This window comes from Cavia porcellus, unplaced genomic scaffold (genome assembly GCF_034190915.1).
Source record: "Cavia porcellus strain 051 isolate PalLab524CR breed Dunkin Hartley unplaced genomic scaffold, mCavPor4.1 scaffold_25, whole genome shotgun sequence".
Taxonomy (NCBI): Eukaryota; Metazoa; Chordata; class Mammalia; order Rodentia; family Caviidae; genus Cavia; species Cavia porcellus.
The window spans coordinates 53,289,583-53,306,230 of record NW_026947508.1 but is presented as its reverse complement, the minus strand read 5'-3'; the positions used below and the strand labels follow the sequence as shown (position 1 = coordinate 53,306,230).

At 46.9% G+C, this 16,648-nt stretch overlaps 1 protein-coding gene across 1 annotated transcript; it reads left to right on the top strand.

Moving 5' to 3' along the window:
- Nucleotides 1-5,073: 5,073 nt before the first annotated feature.
- On the top strand, nt 5,074-7,317 carry Jun (Jun proto-oncogene, AP-1 transcription factor subunit). Its single transcript, XM_063236597.1, has one exon. It carries the CDS (start codon nt 5,625-5,627, stop codon nt 6,594-6,596), a length of 972 nt encoding a protein of 323 aa, XP_063092667.1. The 5' UTR covers nt 5,074-5,624; the 3' UTR covers nt 6,597-7,317.
- The last annotated feature ends 9,331 nt before the right edge of the window (nt 7,318-16,648 follow it).

The window sequence follows — 16,648 nt, the reverse complement described above, 5'->3', positions numbered from 1 at the left end:
AAGTCACTCAAGTCTGGGGATAGTTTATGATAACATAACTTAGGTGATTTCGCTAAAGCCACAAGCAGTGAGAACATTAAATGAGAGCAGAGGCACCAGTGCTTCAGGCTAATGTTCCATCAGGGTAGTTTGATATATGTCAAATATTACTGCAAGCTACTTTTGCTACTTGACTGGTGAACCATTTCCTTAACTCCACTCTAGAAAACAAGCCATCAACATTCATCCAGCACCTTCTGTCTTACATGTGCCAGCCACCTCATTAAACACTGAAGAAACAAAATAAGAATGAAGTTTCTGGGCTTGGAGTCTGGGACTTAAGAAGACAGTTACAGATCACAGGGTAGAGTCTTTCCTTCAGGTAGATGAAGGAGAGTGCCAAAGACAATCAGAACTATTTGAGGATTAGGAAACGCTTCAGAGGGAATTATCTGAGCAGGGTCTTGAAGGGTGAATAGGAATTTACCAATTCTAGTTTGACTGAGGATAAATAAAAGTAAATTGAAAGGAGAAAAAATGTTAGAGGAATGGAACATGTCTGGAGCGGCTGAGCCTCAGAGGAATGGAGGGAATGTGCAGTGCAGGGTGTGGTGGACTGCATTACTATTCACAAACACTTGCTGTCCCTCCCACTGACATCAGGCTTGGCCCTGTGAACCGCTCTCAGCAGCAGCTCTAGGAGCCATGTTCTTTCTCTCTGCCAAGACAATCAGTACTGTTTCAGAAAGAGGGTCCTCAGTCAGTCAGGGTTTCCGAGCACAGATGCATGTGAGGCAGACACAGCCAGCTTGTGACAGACATGTAGTACAAGCAAGATGTGACTCCTGGCTGTCCACCGGTAAGAGATTGTGCACTGTACACTTCAAACCCAGCCCAGATGGAGTATGCAGCCGTCCTGGCTCCTGGTCTTCTAGGCATGCAGCAGGAAAACCGCACTTCCCTTCCACCTTTTAATAACGTGTGGTCACGCGACCAGTTTGGGCCAATAATCCATGAGAAAAATCATGTGCATCATTTCTGAGAGAAGCTTCCAAACCTAACAAAAACTTATCATACTTTTCTCCCCCACCAAAGTAACTGGGATGACTGGGAACTAGTCAACATGAAACCCCTCCAGAACAGGTTTCTGAGTGATACACTGAGCATAGTCCTTTGACCCTGAACACACAGTATGAGCAGGAAACGATTTCAGAGCTGGGGAAATGCTAAGTGGACGAGCACTTGCCTAAAAGGTGCACCCTGCAAGGCCCTGGGTTCAACAGGAGGGAGGGAGCATTTGTTCTGTTAGGCCATCAACAGGTTTTTGAATTGTGTTATAGGGGCACAACCTGGTCTTTACTTACAGTAGTACCAACACATGGGGCAATGTAACAATAATAAATACAACAGTAACTTCAATTAATTAGAGGACTAAGCACACTGCTATCAGAAACTGACAGGACAGGGATGTATCTGGTGAACCTATCACCTGTGATAATTTAGAAGGTGGCACATAAAAACACATAGAACTAAAGCAAGATGGTATACAACAGAATGTCAGCAGCATGTGCTGGTAGCTGCTGGATGCATTTGGGAAGCCATTACTAAAAAAAAGAGCTTGGAAAAGATTCAAGCACTTTGTAAGCAGGCATGGAGGGGTGTAGAGACAACCTAAAAATTCAGAGATCTGTGGGGTCAGAATAAGCAACTATTTCTCAATCTTAACTAATACAAAAAATTAAGACATTTAATTTTTCAAGGCCTAGGGGCTGGGGATTTAGCTCAGCGGCATAAGCACCTGCCCTGCAAGCGCACAGGCATGAGTTCAATCCCTGGTACCGATTTTTTAAAAAAAAGTTTCTCTAATTTTTCAAGGCTTTGAAAAAATCAGCCTTGATATACAAACTTATTATTAAAATTTCAGGACAAATTAAGATGCTACCTAGCCTACGCTTTCACTTGCACAAAAATGCTCTGAAAAAGGGAGGAAAGGTGTTGTGACACCCAATAAGCCTAAACTACTCACGGCCCAGCTAAAAGCAAGAGACAGAGACATGCAAGTAGGAAAGAACCATGGCAAAATATCGAAGCATGTCTAGGGAAGAGTGGCCACCAGCACAAGACCTGGTACCGAACAGAAAACAAGCTTATATTTTTCCAAGAATTATACTGCTCAACCATCAGCTTGGACTAAAGGAGACTGTCGCCAGCACTTAATGTTGTTCTGCATCCCCCACATGTGTAGCTTGTTTAAAAGCGTTATTTCCTGAGGTTCAGTGTAATGTAGAAAAGGAAGACTCTCTAAGAGGCAAACCCGGAAGTCATGGAAAACTCCAGACAGGGCCCTTCGCCTCAGGGAGCAGAACCAGAGTCTGTTTGAGGAACTCAAAGGGAGAGGTCCTCAAAACATCTTCTCAAGGGGCCAACATCTATTGCAGACTTCCCTTTCCATGAGAGAAACTATTTGTGCCCTACCACACATGCAGAGGACTGTGCAGGGTAGGTATCTTCCTGCAGAGGAAAAGGAGATGTGTTGGGACCTAACAGACTCCACCACACAGCAACCAAAAAGTGAGCTTCGTTCTGTGGTTGGAAGGGTCTTTACAGCTAACTAAAGTGAAGAAAAAAAAACGAAGAAACTGCTCACAGGAGGAGAGTGACCAGAAAGGGAGACTGTTAGGGTTATTAGTGCGCCCCCAATAAGCCATCTGAGACACTCAGCCCCACAAAACTTGAGCAGGGCATGGCCACGTGACTTGTTTGGCCAGCGGTCCACAAGTTGGGAAGCGCAGGTGGATGTGCTGGGAGCCAGGCCATGACTTGCCGAGTTCCCTCTCCCAGCCTGGTTCTGAGAAGCACAATACAGGATGGAGGCTGCTCAACCAGAGTCCGTGAGTGCCAAGTAGTGTTAGCGAAGCTTCTGCAATGTAAGCCACACTGACAGCCCGAAAGGTTCCCCAACGCTGGCCTACAGTGACCATAGCGCCCCCACAGACCAAATTCAGCACGCGGCAGAATCAAGAAATACTTTCACTGGATTAAACATTTGCCATTGGGGTAGCTAGTGACAACAGGGTAACCCATTCTTTCTCGAGAGCTAGGAGTGAAAGATGAGGCTGGAGAGGAGCCAGGTCAGGAAAGGCCCCTTTTGTCCAGCAAAGGAGTCAGAATTCTCTCCAGTCCTAAGAGGATGCCAGTGAAGACTTCCAAACTGGGGTGCTAATAAGAACAGATTTGTGACATTTTAGAAGAAATATGCTATTTCTCGACCTAAAGAGAAAATCAGCCTATTAAATCGCATAAGACAAAGCAGAACACACAGAACTCCCAGGTAACAGATACACATTTATCCCAAACCCTAAGTTTTTACGCTTCTAAATACCATGTTTCCAAAAGGAAAGTTACAAAGAGGTTCACGCCAAACCATTTCTTCCATGCTACAGGATCACTTCTTCTGCAGATAACGTACTTTACAAAGAAGTTGGCCAGAATAGAGAAATACAAGGAACTATAACAGAGACCTGAGATTCAATTTCCAGCAGCCTTGGTTACCAGAGAAAGACACCGAAACTTTCCGGGCCTATTTCCTCATACACTGTAAGTCTCTCACGCTGGATGTAGGGAGAAAGCAGTATACATAAATTGCTTAGGAGACCACTTGGCAGACGATAGGTGTTTGATTCATGGAAATTATTTTTGTTACTGTTATCCGAAAATATTATTTAGACCACTAGCTCCCTAATTCCAGCCTTAAATGATTCAGGCAACAGGTACAAGAAAATGCTGCCTCCACGGGGAAGTAACTGGATCTTGTCATGACTGTGGCCCTTCACCAGCTTAGCGCTGTTGTTTTCTGAACTCTCAAACTCTGAACTCACAAACAACTCCAAGTCCCCAGGCCATGAACCCATGGCCCAAATCCCAATTTTCAGGCACGCCTGGACTAGAACCCAAGGGTTTAAACGGCCGCAGGAGCGACCTCCACCCCAGTTGAAGACACAAGGCCTGGGCCAGCGCTGACTTCTAACCTTTCAATTATTGCCCTACTGCCCTTCAGCTCCTCCCGGAAAAGTGTACCCCGGCCTTCCATCAAAGGCTCAGGGAAACCAAGGAAGGGCCGGGCAGGGGAATGCTCAATGACCACGTCCCTACACTAACTCCCGAGAGCCCAAGGTAGAAGTCACCAGCGCCACTCGCAGATCGGGCACACCAGGCTCGGAGAAGTCCCGGGCTTTGCACACTTGAGCCGAGGCAGCCTAGCCAAGAGCGAGGAACTGTTCCAGCTCCAGCGGTCTCCAGCCGCCCACTCTCTCCCCGCGGGATGGGGTGGGGGCGGACCCGGCACCGCGGGCAAGCGGAGCCACCCACAAGTGTGCAGCGCTTCCTAGAGGCTGCGGGGGGGTCGGGCGGCGCGGCCGAGCGAGCGCTGGCCACAGGCCGGGCTGGAGCCGGGCGCGCCCCGACCCTGAGCCCCGCGCTCCCCTACGCCGTCGCAGCGGGGTGGGGACAAGGCCGTCCGCGCACAGTCGAACTCGCCCAGACAAACGTCCCCGAGGGCCGGGCCGACCTCGCCAGGACCCCGGTCCGGAACCCCGGCGTCCTTCCCCGCGCGCACTCGCGGTGCCTCCAGGGTAGAGCGCGCCCGGAAGTGCGGGACGCCGGGCCTCGCCTCTCGCCCCCTCGCGGGAGCCCGCACTCCCCACACGTCCTACCCGCCCGGCCGCCCGCGTCCCGTAGTGCAGCCCGGGGCAGAACCCGGGACCGCCCCCGTGCGAGCGGGAGCCCATCACTGCACGTCAAACTCCAAGACGTCAGCCCACAATGCACCGGGCGGGCCGGCTGGACGTGCGGGAGGGGAGGGGCTGGGAGCGGGCCTAGAGCCGCGCGGGGGGTGGGACGGCCCAACTGTGGGAGTGCGGCGGAGCATTACCTCATCCCGTGAGCCTTAGCGCGCCCGGAGAAGAATCTTCTAGGGTGGGGTCTCCATGGCGACGGGCGGACCCGCCCTCCTGAGAGCGACGCGAGCCAATGGGAAGGCCTTGGGGTGACATCATGGGCTATTTTTAGGGGTTGACTGGTTGCAGATAAGTGTTGGGCTCGGGCTGGATTAGGGCTCAGAGTTGCACGGAGTGTGGCTGAGGTAGTGCGGCGGGAGTGGAGTGCGCGCGCTCAGGGGGACAGACGGACAGACTTACTCAGTCGGCCGGGCGGCGGAGTGGTCCGAGTTACAAGACTTCTTTTCCTTCCACTTCTTCGGCACCTGCCCGGAGCAAGCGCCTGTAGCTGCCAGCCCGGGGTTTCGGAGAGTGCTTGGAGAGTCACTGATCCGGCCGCCCCGGAGGACAGCCCCGCGGCTGACAGCGCGGGGACAGGCGGCGGCGGGAAGTTTCCCGGCCCGGAGCCCGGGGACGAACGGCCCCACGGCCCGAAGCGAACTTTTGCGGAGCTCAGAGCGCGCGCGCCGATAAGGGTCGCGCAGGAGGGACAGTCGCCGGAGGCGCCCGCGAGCGGCCCCTGGCCCAGGAGGAGCCGGCGCGCCGGCACCCCGCGCCCGCGGGCTGGGAGGCGGCGCGGCCGGGCCCCGACTTTCCCGCCTGCCCGCCCGAGCGCTGCCGGGTCGACTCGCGCGGAAACTCGGGCTTTCTATGAGCGCGAAGATGGAGACGACCTTCTACGACGACGCCCTGAGCGCCTCGTTCCTGCCGTCCGACGGTGGTGCCTACGGCTACGGTAACCCCAAGGCGCTGAAGCAGAGCCTGACCCTGAACTTGGCCGACCCGGCGGGCAGCCTGAAGCCGCACCTGCGCGCCAAGAGCGCCGACCTGCTCACCTCGCCCGACGTGGGGCTGCTCAAGCTGGCGTCGCCCGAGCTCGAGCGCCTGATCATCCAGTCCAGCAACGGGCACATCACCACCACACCGACGCCCACGCAGTTCCTGTGCCCCAAGAACGTGACGGACGAGCAAGAGGGCTTCGCCGAGGGCTTCGTACGCGCGCTGGCCGAGCTGCACAGCCAGAACACGCTGCCCAGCGCCGCGGCGGCCGCGCAGCCCGTGAGCGCAGCGGGCGGCGGCGGCGGCGGCGGCGGCGGAGGCTTCGGGTTGCACAGCGAGCCACCCGTCTACGCCAATCTCAGCAGCTTCAACCCCGGCGCGCTGGGCGGCGGCGGCGGCGGCGGCAGGGCGCCATCCTACGGCGCCGCCGGCCTGGCCTTCCCTGCGCAGCCCCAGCCCCAGCCTCCGCCGCACCCCCTACCCCAGCAGCTCCCTGTGCAGCACCCGCGGCTGCAGGCCTTGAAGGAGGAGCCGCAGACGGTGCCCGAGATGCCCGGCGAGACGCCGCCGCTGTCCCCCATCGACATGGAGTCCCAGGAGCGCATCAAGGCCGAGAGGAAGCGCATGAGGAACCGCATCGCCGCCTCCAAGTGCAGGAAGAGGAAGCTAGAGAGGATCGCCCGGCTGGAGGAAAAAGTGAAGACCTTGAAAGCGCAGAACTCGGAGCTGGCGTCCACAGCCAACATGCTCAGGGAGCAGGTGGCGCAGCTTAAACAGAAAGTCATGAACCATGTAAACAGCGGGTGCCAACTCATGCTAACGCAGCAGTTGCAGACTTTCTGAGGAGAGACTGTAGAGAGCAGCGGAGAAACAAAGTAACACAGACTGACGATAACTTGACAGCCTGCGCCGTATAAAGAAGTGTCCGAGGACTGAAGCCAACGGTATCCAAATTGGATTGGGTTGTGTCCTGACGGCGCCCCCAGCGGGCATGAGTGGGAAAGGACTTGTGCACTCCCCTTGGCGTGGAGCCCCGGAGCGGCCGCCCCAGGGCTGCCCCCTCTGCAGACAGACGGGCTGTCCTCGCGCGAAATGGGCGACGGACTGTTCAGCATTGACCAAGAACTGCATGGACCTAACATTCATTCAGTATTAAACGAGGGGCGGGGGGAGGGGTTCAAACTGCTAGACAGACTGTAGATTACTTCCGTAGTACTCCTTAAGAACACAAAGGGGAGGGGGGCGAAGGGAGGGTATAAGGGCCAGGCTGAGCCTGCAGGTGAACTCTTTCTGGCCTGCCTTCCTCAACTGCTTATGTACATATATATATATATTTTTTTTAATTTGATAAAAGCTGAGTACTGTCAATAAAACAGCTTCCTGCCTTTCTTAAGTTATTTCATGTTTGTGTGTCCTGCCCAGTGTTATTTGTAAATAAGAGATTTGGAGTACTCTTGAGTTTACCATTTGTAATAAAGTATATAATTTTTTTATGTTTTTTTCTGAAAATTCCAGAAGGGATATTTAAGAAAATACAATAAAATATTGAAAAGTACCCCCCAAATTATTTTCTGCCTTATCTATAAAGCTAGCTATATGGAGTTGAAAGTGTTGAGCGTCAGTTAAAATCACCTGTAGTGCTTCTTGCTATCAAGCAGTATAAACTATATTCTCTACTAAGCTTTAGAAACAATACTCTTGCCTTTTCCGCTACTGTAAGGAATTGCTTACCAAAAGAGTGGTGTTTCAGGGGACTGCCATGGAGGGGGTCAGTCTGGGTAATGCCAGCACTTAAAAGTTTTGGAATTGTATCAAGTGGCATGTGTCGTGAACCTTAATAATGTTGGTAGAGATTTAACAATAGATTTTTATTCTCAAAGCAGAATTTGTGGCAGATTTTACAAAAGGTGTATCTGTCCAACTTGAAATCTAACATTGCCTAGATTTTTAAACATGGCAACTTTGCTTATGAATATAACAGCATTCTTGTCACAATAAATATACTCAAAATACTAATAATAAATCTTGAACTCCTTTCCCTTTAGTACTTTTTTTCTCCCAAGCTATATACTGAAACTGTTCAGTTGCTCGGGTTACTAGGTCAGCAATCAAATTGGTAATTAGGAAGAGAATTTAGGAAGTCAGAATAGAAGTGATGTACATAAAGCTCTCTCTGCCTCTCTCCCCTTCCCCTCCTTTTCCCCACTCCCATCCCTAAAATAAACCCCTATGCCTAAGGAAATTACTAATATAGCAGTTTATCATTTTGGGTCCATATTCACCCTGTATTTCTCAAATAATCTAACTTATTATAGGCCAGTCTCAAAAGACACTAGTCCAAACAGTATGGAAAGATTCACAAAAGAAAACACAAACACCAATACAATGATTACATATGTAAACCAAAACTCAGCTCTGGGGAAATGGCAAATTTAAATTACTTTTTGCAGGTATATTTAGGAGATCAACAAGGAGGACTCAACAAGGGAACAATTTTTGCTTGTTTGCTTTTATCCCAAGAGCCAGTATGATTATCAAGCAGAAAGCAACTTGATATCCAGGAATCTTTTATAAACCACTGCTTGAGGCAGGGCTGTTTGCTCATTAGCAGTGCTCTAGGACCCAGCAGGTCTGGGAGTGCTAATACCCTGCCTGTAACTGTGAGTCCAGATAGACAAAGAGTTTCTCTAGAAGCAAATCCCAGGGTGGAAGATTAGGCTCTGAGATATACTGGTTGTAGTAACATTTCTTGAACAAAGGGTTACTGGGAGCAGAGCTGTGTTTGCCCAACAGTGAAGTTGCTGGTGTCAGCAACTCAGAAGGTGAGTTGAATTTGACCATATGTAGGAATGGTTAGCAGAGGGACAATAAAGCACTTTGGGGTGGGGCTCTGCCAAAGCTAAACAAGAGCCAACTAGAAAAAAAGTAGGCTAGGGAATTAATTACCTGCAAAGGTAGACAGAGCCCAGACAACAGTGCAGTACAGAAGAGCACTCCATGCCTCAGTTTGCTTTAGATTTCAGCTTTTAAAAACAGGAAAAGTGTGAAACTCAGACTTTGTTGATTCTTTCAACTAACATTCTAAATGTATAGCCCTGAAATTCTGACCATTCTAACAAAAAGAAGTGGAAAAATAATTGTATCAGAGGAAATTTACCACTGAACTTTGGAAATGTTGGAAACAAAATCTGCTAATTCTAAACACATTCAGTGATTCATTTCATTATGGACCTTCAATGAGTTATTTTTTGGGTAGCACAAGGAGGATGACGGTAATGACATATAAAGTCATTATTCTCACTTAATCTGTTATATATGTATATTTCAATCTTGAGCTCTTAACTCTTTGTGTTGATCAGGCCCTAGCTTCAAGAAAATGAAAGAGACAGGCACAGGCAGACAACACACTATCCAGGGTATGTGTGTGTACTAGCTTTGATTAGGCCTTCCAGAGTACTGTGTCTCACAAAAGATAAGCCTTGAATAGACTACTGCTCACTATCAGAAACATATCTTTGTATATATAAATGAATCCCAAGCACTTTTACCCTTCCAAACTTCTGATGACATCTCTCTACTAATCCCTCTGCTTGGAACACCTTTTCTTCTGATTCAGCAAATGCCTCCTCCCCTCACTCCCCTTTGCAGTGCTTTCTTGGCCTAAGTGATACCTTCTCTGTGAAAACTATCTAGCTGACTCCATGTACAGGTTGAATGAATAATTCCCCTCTGAGCATCATAATATTTTCTCAAAACTTCTTCGCCAGCACTTGCCAAAATGCATTATCACTGTGCACATCTGTGTCTTCAGGCCCTATCCTACTCATTAGGGGACCACAGATTCCTAGTACCTTGCCTGACACATGGTAGATGTTCATAAAGTAAACTTTTGATGACTGAAGGAACAAATGATTTTAAACCCTTCTCCCACGTGATTCAAATCTCTCTTCTAGGGAAAAATGTACTTTATTCATATCCTGGCACACAGTTCCAGATGGGTCACAGACCTTACCAGAAAAGTCACACCTGGCGAGTCACCAAGTTCTATACTGTAATTCTCAATGCACATTCTGAAAAGAATTAGGCTGCTAACACATTCATAAATCTATTAGGCCTTCCTACTTCACTAATATAAACAGGCATCTTGTTATTTAAAATGAATCTACCTGAAATATTAAGCTTGGAGGTGGAGACAAAGAAAGAGAATGTGTATCATTAAGTAGGCACAAAAAAATAGTTCCAGATGTCACTTCAATAAAAACAATCAACTTCAATGGTGATGCAATAAAGTCAGATGTGTTTGAGGCATCTAGGAATTAGTACCCTACCCAACTTTTGCTTGCTGAGACACATGCCCTCTTTTTGTTATAGATGTTCATTTGTTGAATCCAAGACAAAGACAAGGCCTTCAAACCCATTTACTTCTACATGAGTCAAATGAAGTTTCCTGGGAGGGAAAAAAATAAATGAAGAGTTGGTTGAGTTAGCTCCAGAAAGTAAAACTACTATTTAAGTCTGGAAGCTAGATCTATATTTTTGGTTTTGGACTTTTGGATATTCCGAAAAAAGGGAAATTCCCCCTAAGCCTCGGTATCTTTGAGACCCTTAATAGGGTATGGGGATTTGATGATGAATGAGATGCCATGTGTGTTGTCACAGAACTCACATTCTGGTGTGGAGGAGGCAGAGACTATTCTAATTGACACAAGACACACACTATAACGAAAAGATTGCAGGGAAGGCATAAAGAAGCCCCCATTAGGAAAGACTTTAGGAAAGTGCTGTTAGAACAAGCCCAGTGGGACTTACCAGGCATAAAATGTTGGAGAAGAAATTTATATGCAAATCACAAAAGCACAAGAAAACACAGTGTGGTGAAGGACTTGTAAACCAGTTGGAAGGACTGGGGATGAGGTGTGAGAAGGAAGAGAGGGAAGAGAAGGCAGGAAGTAAGGTAAGGCTTGGGCTCTGCAGGCAATCAATTCCACATTATTTATAGTGCCAGAGAAATGTAGAAACACTTGAAGCAGAACAAGAACACGAACACTTTAGGAAGTAACGCTAAAAAGGTTTAGTTTAGATTGCCTGGGATTTAAAGCAGTCTTACATTTTGGGGAAGAAACAGGAAAAAGATGATTTCACCCAAGATACACCATGCTGCAATTCTCCCTATACATACAACTTTGCAACTGATTAGAGCTGAAGGGGAATATTGGGAAGCTTTCATTATACCACAATACTCATCCTGCACTTCAGGTTTTCTCTCCCTGTGTCAGAGCAATAAGCTAAAGAAAAGCCAGCTTACAAAATGCTCCAAGTCTTCCCTGAAAGAAATCTGCCTGAGACCACCTCACCTTGGCCCCCATGGGGAGAGGGCCGAGTAAATCCTCACTGTGGTAGGACTCACAGCTGACTTTGTTATCTAGAACTAGTTAAGTTTGATCAGACCAAGTGACCCAAATGACACAAACGCTTTTATATAGTAATAAAGAGGCTAATATTTATATTTATGCTGGAGAATTAAATAATAATGCTTTATGATCATTACAGAATGCCTCTGTTATGCAAGGTACTGAGGAATGCACTGAAGAGTGAAATCAAGAAGATGCCCCTGTTGGAGTTAATCATCCAGGAAGAGAGATAGTAAGTGGTAAAACACACACACAAATGTGTGGTTGAACCCCAACAATGCAATGGAGGAAGTACTGGCCACTAGGAAAGACAACCTAAGGTGGGTTGGAAGCAAAGAAGGCCTTTCAGGAGCAATAATGATCTTGGAAGTCAGGAAACCAAGAAAGAGTACAGCAGGTGAAGAATAAAAGCATGGGACAGGGAGTGGAAGGTGAAGGTCCAGCCTGAGGGAAAGCTCAGGAAAGGTTCTTGAGCATTGTAGGAGCTGCACAGGGCTTCAGTCCCAGAGTGAAGTGAGCAAATGGAAGAGCGCAAAGCAATGGGATTTGTATTCATCAGTTCTCACTCCTGTGGTTTCCAAAATACTTTAACAACTTCTGTCTCATTTATTTTCAGCTCTTCTGGGTGCTCACTGATAGTAGCTATGTTTTACAGGAGCAGACACAAAGCCTCCCAGTGACTTTTAAGTGGTGCTGTCAAGGTCATACATTTAATAACAGGTGAGACCCTGACTCAGTCATAAGGCTTCAGCAACCATATTTTTTCCCTGTATTGTTCCAGGAACCAGACAATCTGGTAACCTTAGGTTCCTTGCCAGCTAAGCATGCCTAGTTCCACATCTTGGACCCCTTCTAGTTGGTCACCAGAAGTTTCTTTGATATGCACAGCATGTAAGCAAAGCTAATCAGACAGTTTCCTGGGCCATTTTGTCCACAAAGTAGTAATATCTAATGAACTCTCCTTGACCTGCTACAAATTCCCCCTCTGCAGGGAACCAAATACTCAGAGATAAGAAGCTCTAAAAGTTTCTTGCTATATAACATTCTTTAATGTATGCACACTAAAACTATTGCCTGATGTTAGATGCATTACTGCTTCAGAAAATTGGGCTATGTGCTCACTGATTAAGTTACTGGTTCATAAGTTAGAGTTACTCACAGAGACCTTGGACAGAATTAGAGTATTTCTCAAATCTCTACAGGACTATCTTTCCACCAGCCACTTTTGACAGCTAATTTTTCCAGATTGTATTGAGTCATCCTAGATCCATGCTTAAAGAAGGAACTTTGCTTGATCTTATCACAAATCTTGCAAGAAAGTGGATAGGTACCTGAGCTATTATACAATTGACCATTCTATCCAATTAGGATACTTACAAAGGCCATCAACACGTGTCTCAGTTACTTTTTTATTGCTGAGACTAAATACCTGACACCCACAAGTTAAAGGAGCAAATATTTAGTTTAGCTTACAGTCTGTAGAGGTTTTAGTCTGTAGTCATCTAGTTTCAAGGCAGGGCCACAAGGAAGAGAAGAACCGTCCATAGCATGGCAAGCAGGAGGCAGCAGCCTTCCTTCAGCTTTACCCTTTTATTTCATCCATGCTATAAGCCTATTGACTGATGCCACCCACACCCAGGGTGGGTCTTCCCTCTTCAGTAAATTCATCATCCATGAACTAAGCTGAAGCAATCAGTGGACTAATCCATACCACACATCCATGATCCAGTCACTCCCAAAAGTCCCATCCACAAGTACATAAGATTTTGGGGAGACATCTGGATACAAGCCATAACAATGCAAATCTGTAGACAGTAGTGGTGTGGATCAGAGTCTACCCTATTCTCCCTGAGCATATATATAAACGAACACTTAGCATGAGCAAGAAAATAGAAATTTTCATTTTATTACATTAAAACTTGAGAGATGCCTGTTATTATGGCAGCATCTACCTTTTCCAACTCTAGTAGGAACCAACAATAGAAGCAGTACTCTCTAGTAGGAATCGGCAAAATCTGCCACAAGTACTATAGAGTAAAATCTGGCGCTATGTACTAGTCATACTAGATATCATTTGCCACATTTCTGTTTTGTAGTAAGCACTGTACTAGGACTACTAGGGAATATCAAGGCTCTTGTTAGTCACCTTTCCATTGCTGTGATGAAATATGTGAAAAAATCAACTCAAAAGGAAAAAGGTTGATTTTGGCACGTGGTTTCAGAGGTTTCAGTCCATGGTCACTTGGCTGTATTGCCTTTGCCCCTGTGGTGAGGCAGCGTTCATGGCAAGGAGTACATGGTGGAGGAAAGCTTCTCACTTCCTACAATCAAGAAGCACACAGCAGGAGAGGAAAAAGTCCCATATCTGCTCCAAGGGTTCATGCCCAGTGACCTAACTTCTTTCTATGAGGCTTGACCGCCTAAAGTTTCTACCACCTCCCAGTAGTGCCAGCATCTGGGAACCAGTCCTTTAATACCTGAAACTTCGTGGCGATACCTGAGACTGTAACAGGGCTATTGTTATGTACAAAGAAATGGAGATTCAGTCTGTGTTTGAATTCACAAAATAAATGACTGATACAAGCCCAGGCTGAATTAGGTCTTACTGACTCTAAAAAGCGCACTTTGCTTCTGACCTTACTGCTGTAAGATACTGCCTATCTCAGTTGAACCTCACAACTTTTGTGCCACCTAGGAATGATTATTACTCCATTTTATATATAAGGAAACTGAGATTCAGAGAAGAAAACTAACTCCAAACTTCATAGAAGTAGGATGGTATCTGAGCCGTGGCCCTTCCTGGAGTCCCTTGCTACACTTCTGAATACACAAAGAATCTAAGTGCAGTGTAGAGAACCAAAGAATAGAGGAATTATGTGTTCGAGGTGCAGAGCTGCTGGAGTTAAATGCCTCTCTATTACTCTGGCCTCTGCTGCTTTAAAACAAGCCCCTTAATATTACTAAGCCTCAATCCCTTCCTTTGTAAAAATGAAGCCAGCCATAGCTACCACAGGAGGTTGTCAGGAGGCTCACGCATATAAAGCACCTGTATGTAGCATGCACGCAATAATTAGCCATTTTTACCGGACATTTGTTAATTTCAGAAGTGACAGGAACACACACACAGTGGCTAAAAAGAAAACATTTCCCATTAAGATTCAGCAAGGTCTCACAAGGCCTGCTTCTTGGTCATATAAGGGCTGCAGGTCTTCTCTGCAAGCTGGAGAAAAGTTTTGTTTCCCCAGCTGCACTCGCAGGGGAACACTCCCCCAGCATGGCATTGTGAACCTGTTTGGCTTGGCTCAGAGGCCTGTCAGCACATTCAGGAAGTGAAGTCAGACACAGACAGGATTTCAAACAGAGCCAGCTGCACACAAATGCCCAGGTGATGAAATGCCTTGCCCATGGAGGCTGCCTATCAGCCTGGCTGCCCTCAGAGCAGCTCTTCAGAATGGCTCTGTGCCAGAAAAGAAAGCCATTGCCAATGGTACCCAGGCAAGAGCCACCACTTCCACCGCATACTTCTGTCATCCAGAAGTATGACACAGGGGTCATCACCATGAGCCCTCACCTTGGGCCAAGGGATGACTAATGTGGCCACCAGGAGGTTGGTGGGTGGAGGGACTAGTGTTAATCTCCATGAAGCCTTAAGGTCAGTTCGAGGCAGAAAGGAGGGACAGGATGCATTGGGAATGCTGGCAAGGGAGAGAACCAAATGAGGATGCAGACTCCTAGAAGGGACCACGCTTCCCCTACCCTGCTGTGCTCCACACCCACACAGGGGCTAAGATGCAAACACCAACCCCAGTCTCTAGCTGTGAGTAGAACAATATTTGTCTTTTCTAAGCCCCAGTTTCACTGGCTGTGGATTGCAGGTAAATAATACCTACTCCCATTGGGTGGTTGTAATGATTAAACAAGCTAACATATACAAAAGGTTGTAGCCTAATGCTGCCAAATCATAAATATACCAGAAGTCTAGGATTGCAAGTGACAAAACTTGGTTTAACCAAAAAAAGGAATTTCCCTGAAACATATCATTGAACACCCACTGGTAGAGGTAGCTCTAGACTTGGCTATATTTGGAATTCAGATAGCGTCTTCAGGCTTGGATTTCTCTCCATCCCTCAACTAGCCATAGGTGGAGTTAGCATTGCCTTCGGTCTCCCTGTGGTAAGGCTGCGCAGCTCCCAGCTCTCTGTCCACAGGATAAAAGGATGACCTCAGGCCCTTCTGTCCTCCAGGAAAGGGGTTCACTGGCTTTATAACCATTCCTGAGCCCATGACTGGATACAGTAGCTCAAGTGCTCACTTCTGAAACCAAAGTTAAGGAGCCCCACCAAATCACCCCACCAGAGCAGGAGGGAAGAGGGGCTCTTCAAAGAAAGACCAGGATCTAGAAGAAGTAGGTGCTGGAGGCAAACAAAAGTAACCAACTACAGAACCCATCCATTTGTGCTTACTGGCCGTGGTTATTATTACCAAACTTTAGAAACCAGGGTATAGCATCATCTGCTACCCTTCTAAAACTGAGTCAGAATTCATGATATCTTTGAGTGAGTTGGGAGCTCTGCATATAAAACATCAAGAACTTATCCCTTCCTGATGGAAAATACCCAGAATGGTGCATTAAATGACAGAGCAAATGTAAAAATATCTGTAAAAAATTTATTTGCTATAAATAGTTGATGTTATGTTAAAAAAAAACTCATCCCAATTGATTATGAGAGGAAGCAAAAGGTTTTTTAGGTGGGATTTTAAAATGTCAAGAAACCCACAAATATATCTACCTCTAGTCTGTATTTTTCTCCAGTCTCATTTCCTTGCATCAGTGTCAGCATCTGCATAAGTACTTCCATAGTTCCATTGCTGAAGTAGTAAAAAAGGAAGAAAGAGCAGGATAAACTGCTCTCATAATGAAATTCTGAGGAGTCTCCAATGTACAGGAAAATGCTCTATTTTCCTCCCTACAAGAAATTAAAGACCCTGGCACTTGGGAACCAGAACCTAAGAAAGGTATCTGAAAATTCCTACTAATGACAATTGATTATAAACACAACCCAGTGTTGTGCATATGTAATGCCAGAGAAGGTCAATGAACAGCTATTGTGTCCCTTGATACATTTCTAGGAGAAGACATAGCAACCACTTTCTCTTTGAATTGTTATGGCTGCAATAAAAGATGCTGTTCATTCTACTCATTCAGCCCACAGTTACTGAATGCTTCCTCTTTGCCAGCACTCACTAAACATTGGAGGTGAGAAAACATGTGTGCTATCAATGCTATTATCAAAAGAAGGTAGCATGCAAAATATTAATTGCTCTGATAGAAGCCAGTGCTGCCCAATGCTCCTTGGGAACAAGTGCCCACCTAGGGCAGTTCAGCAATTGCTTTACTGAGGAGCCCAGAAGAACAGCTATCCTCAAAGGAAGGAGTTAAGAGTTGACAGTGCATGGGGCCATGGTGTTCTCGAGACCAAGGAC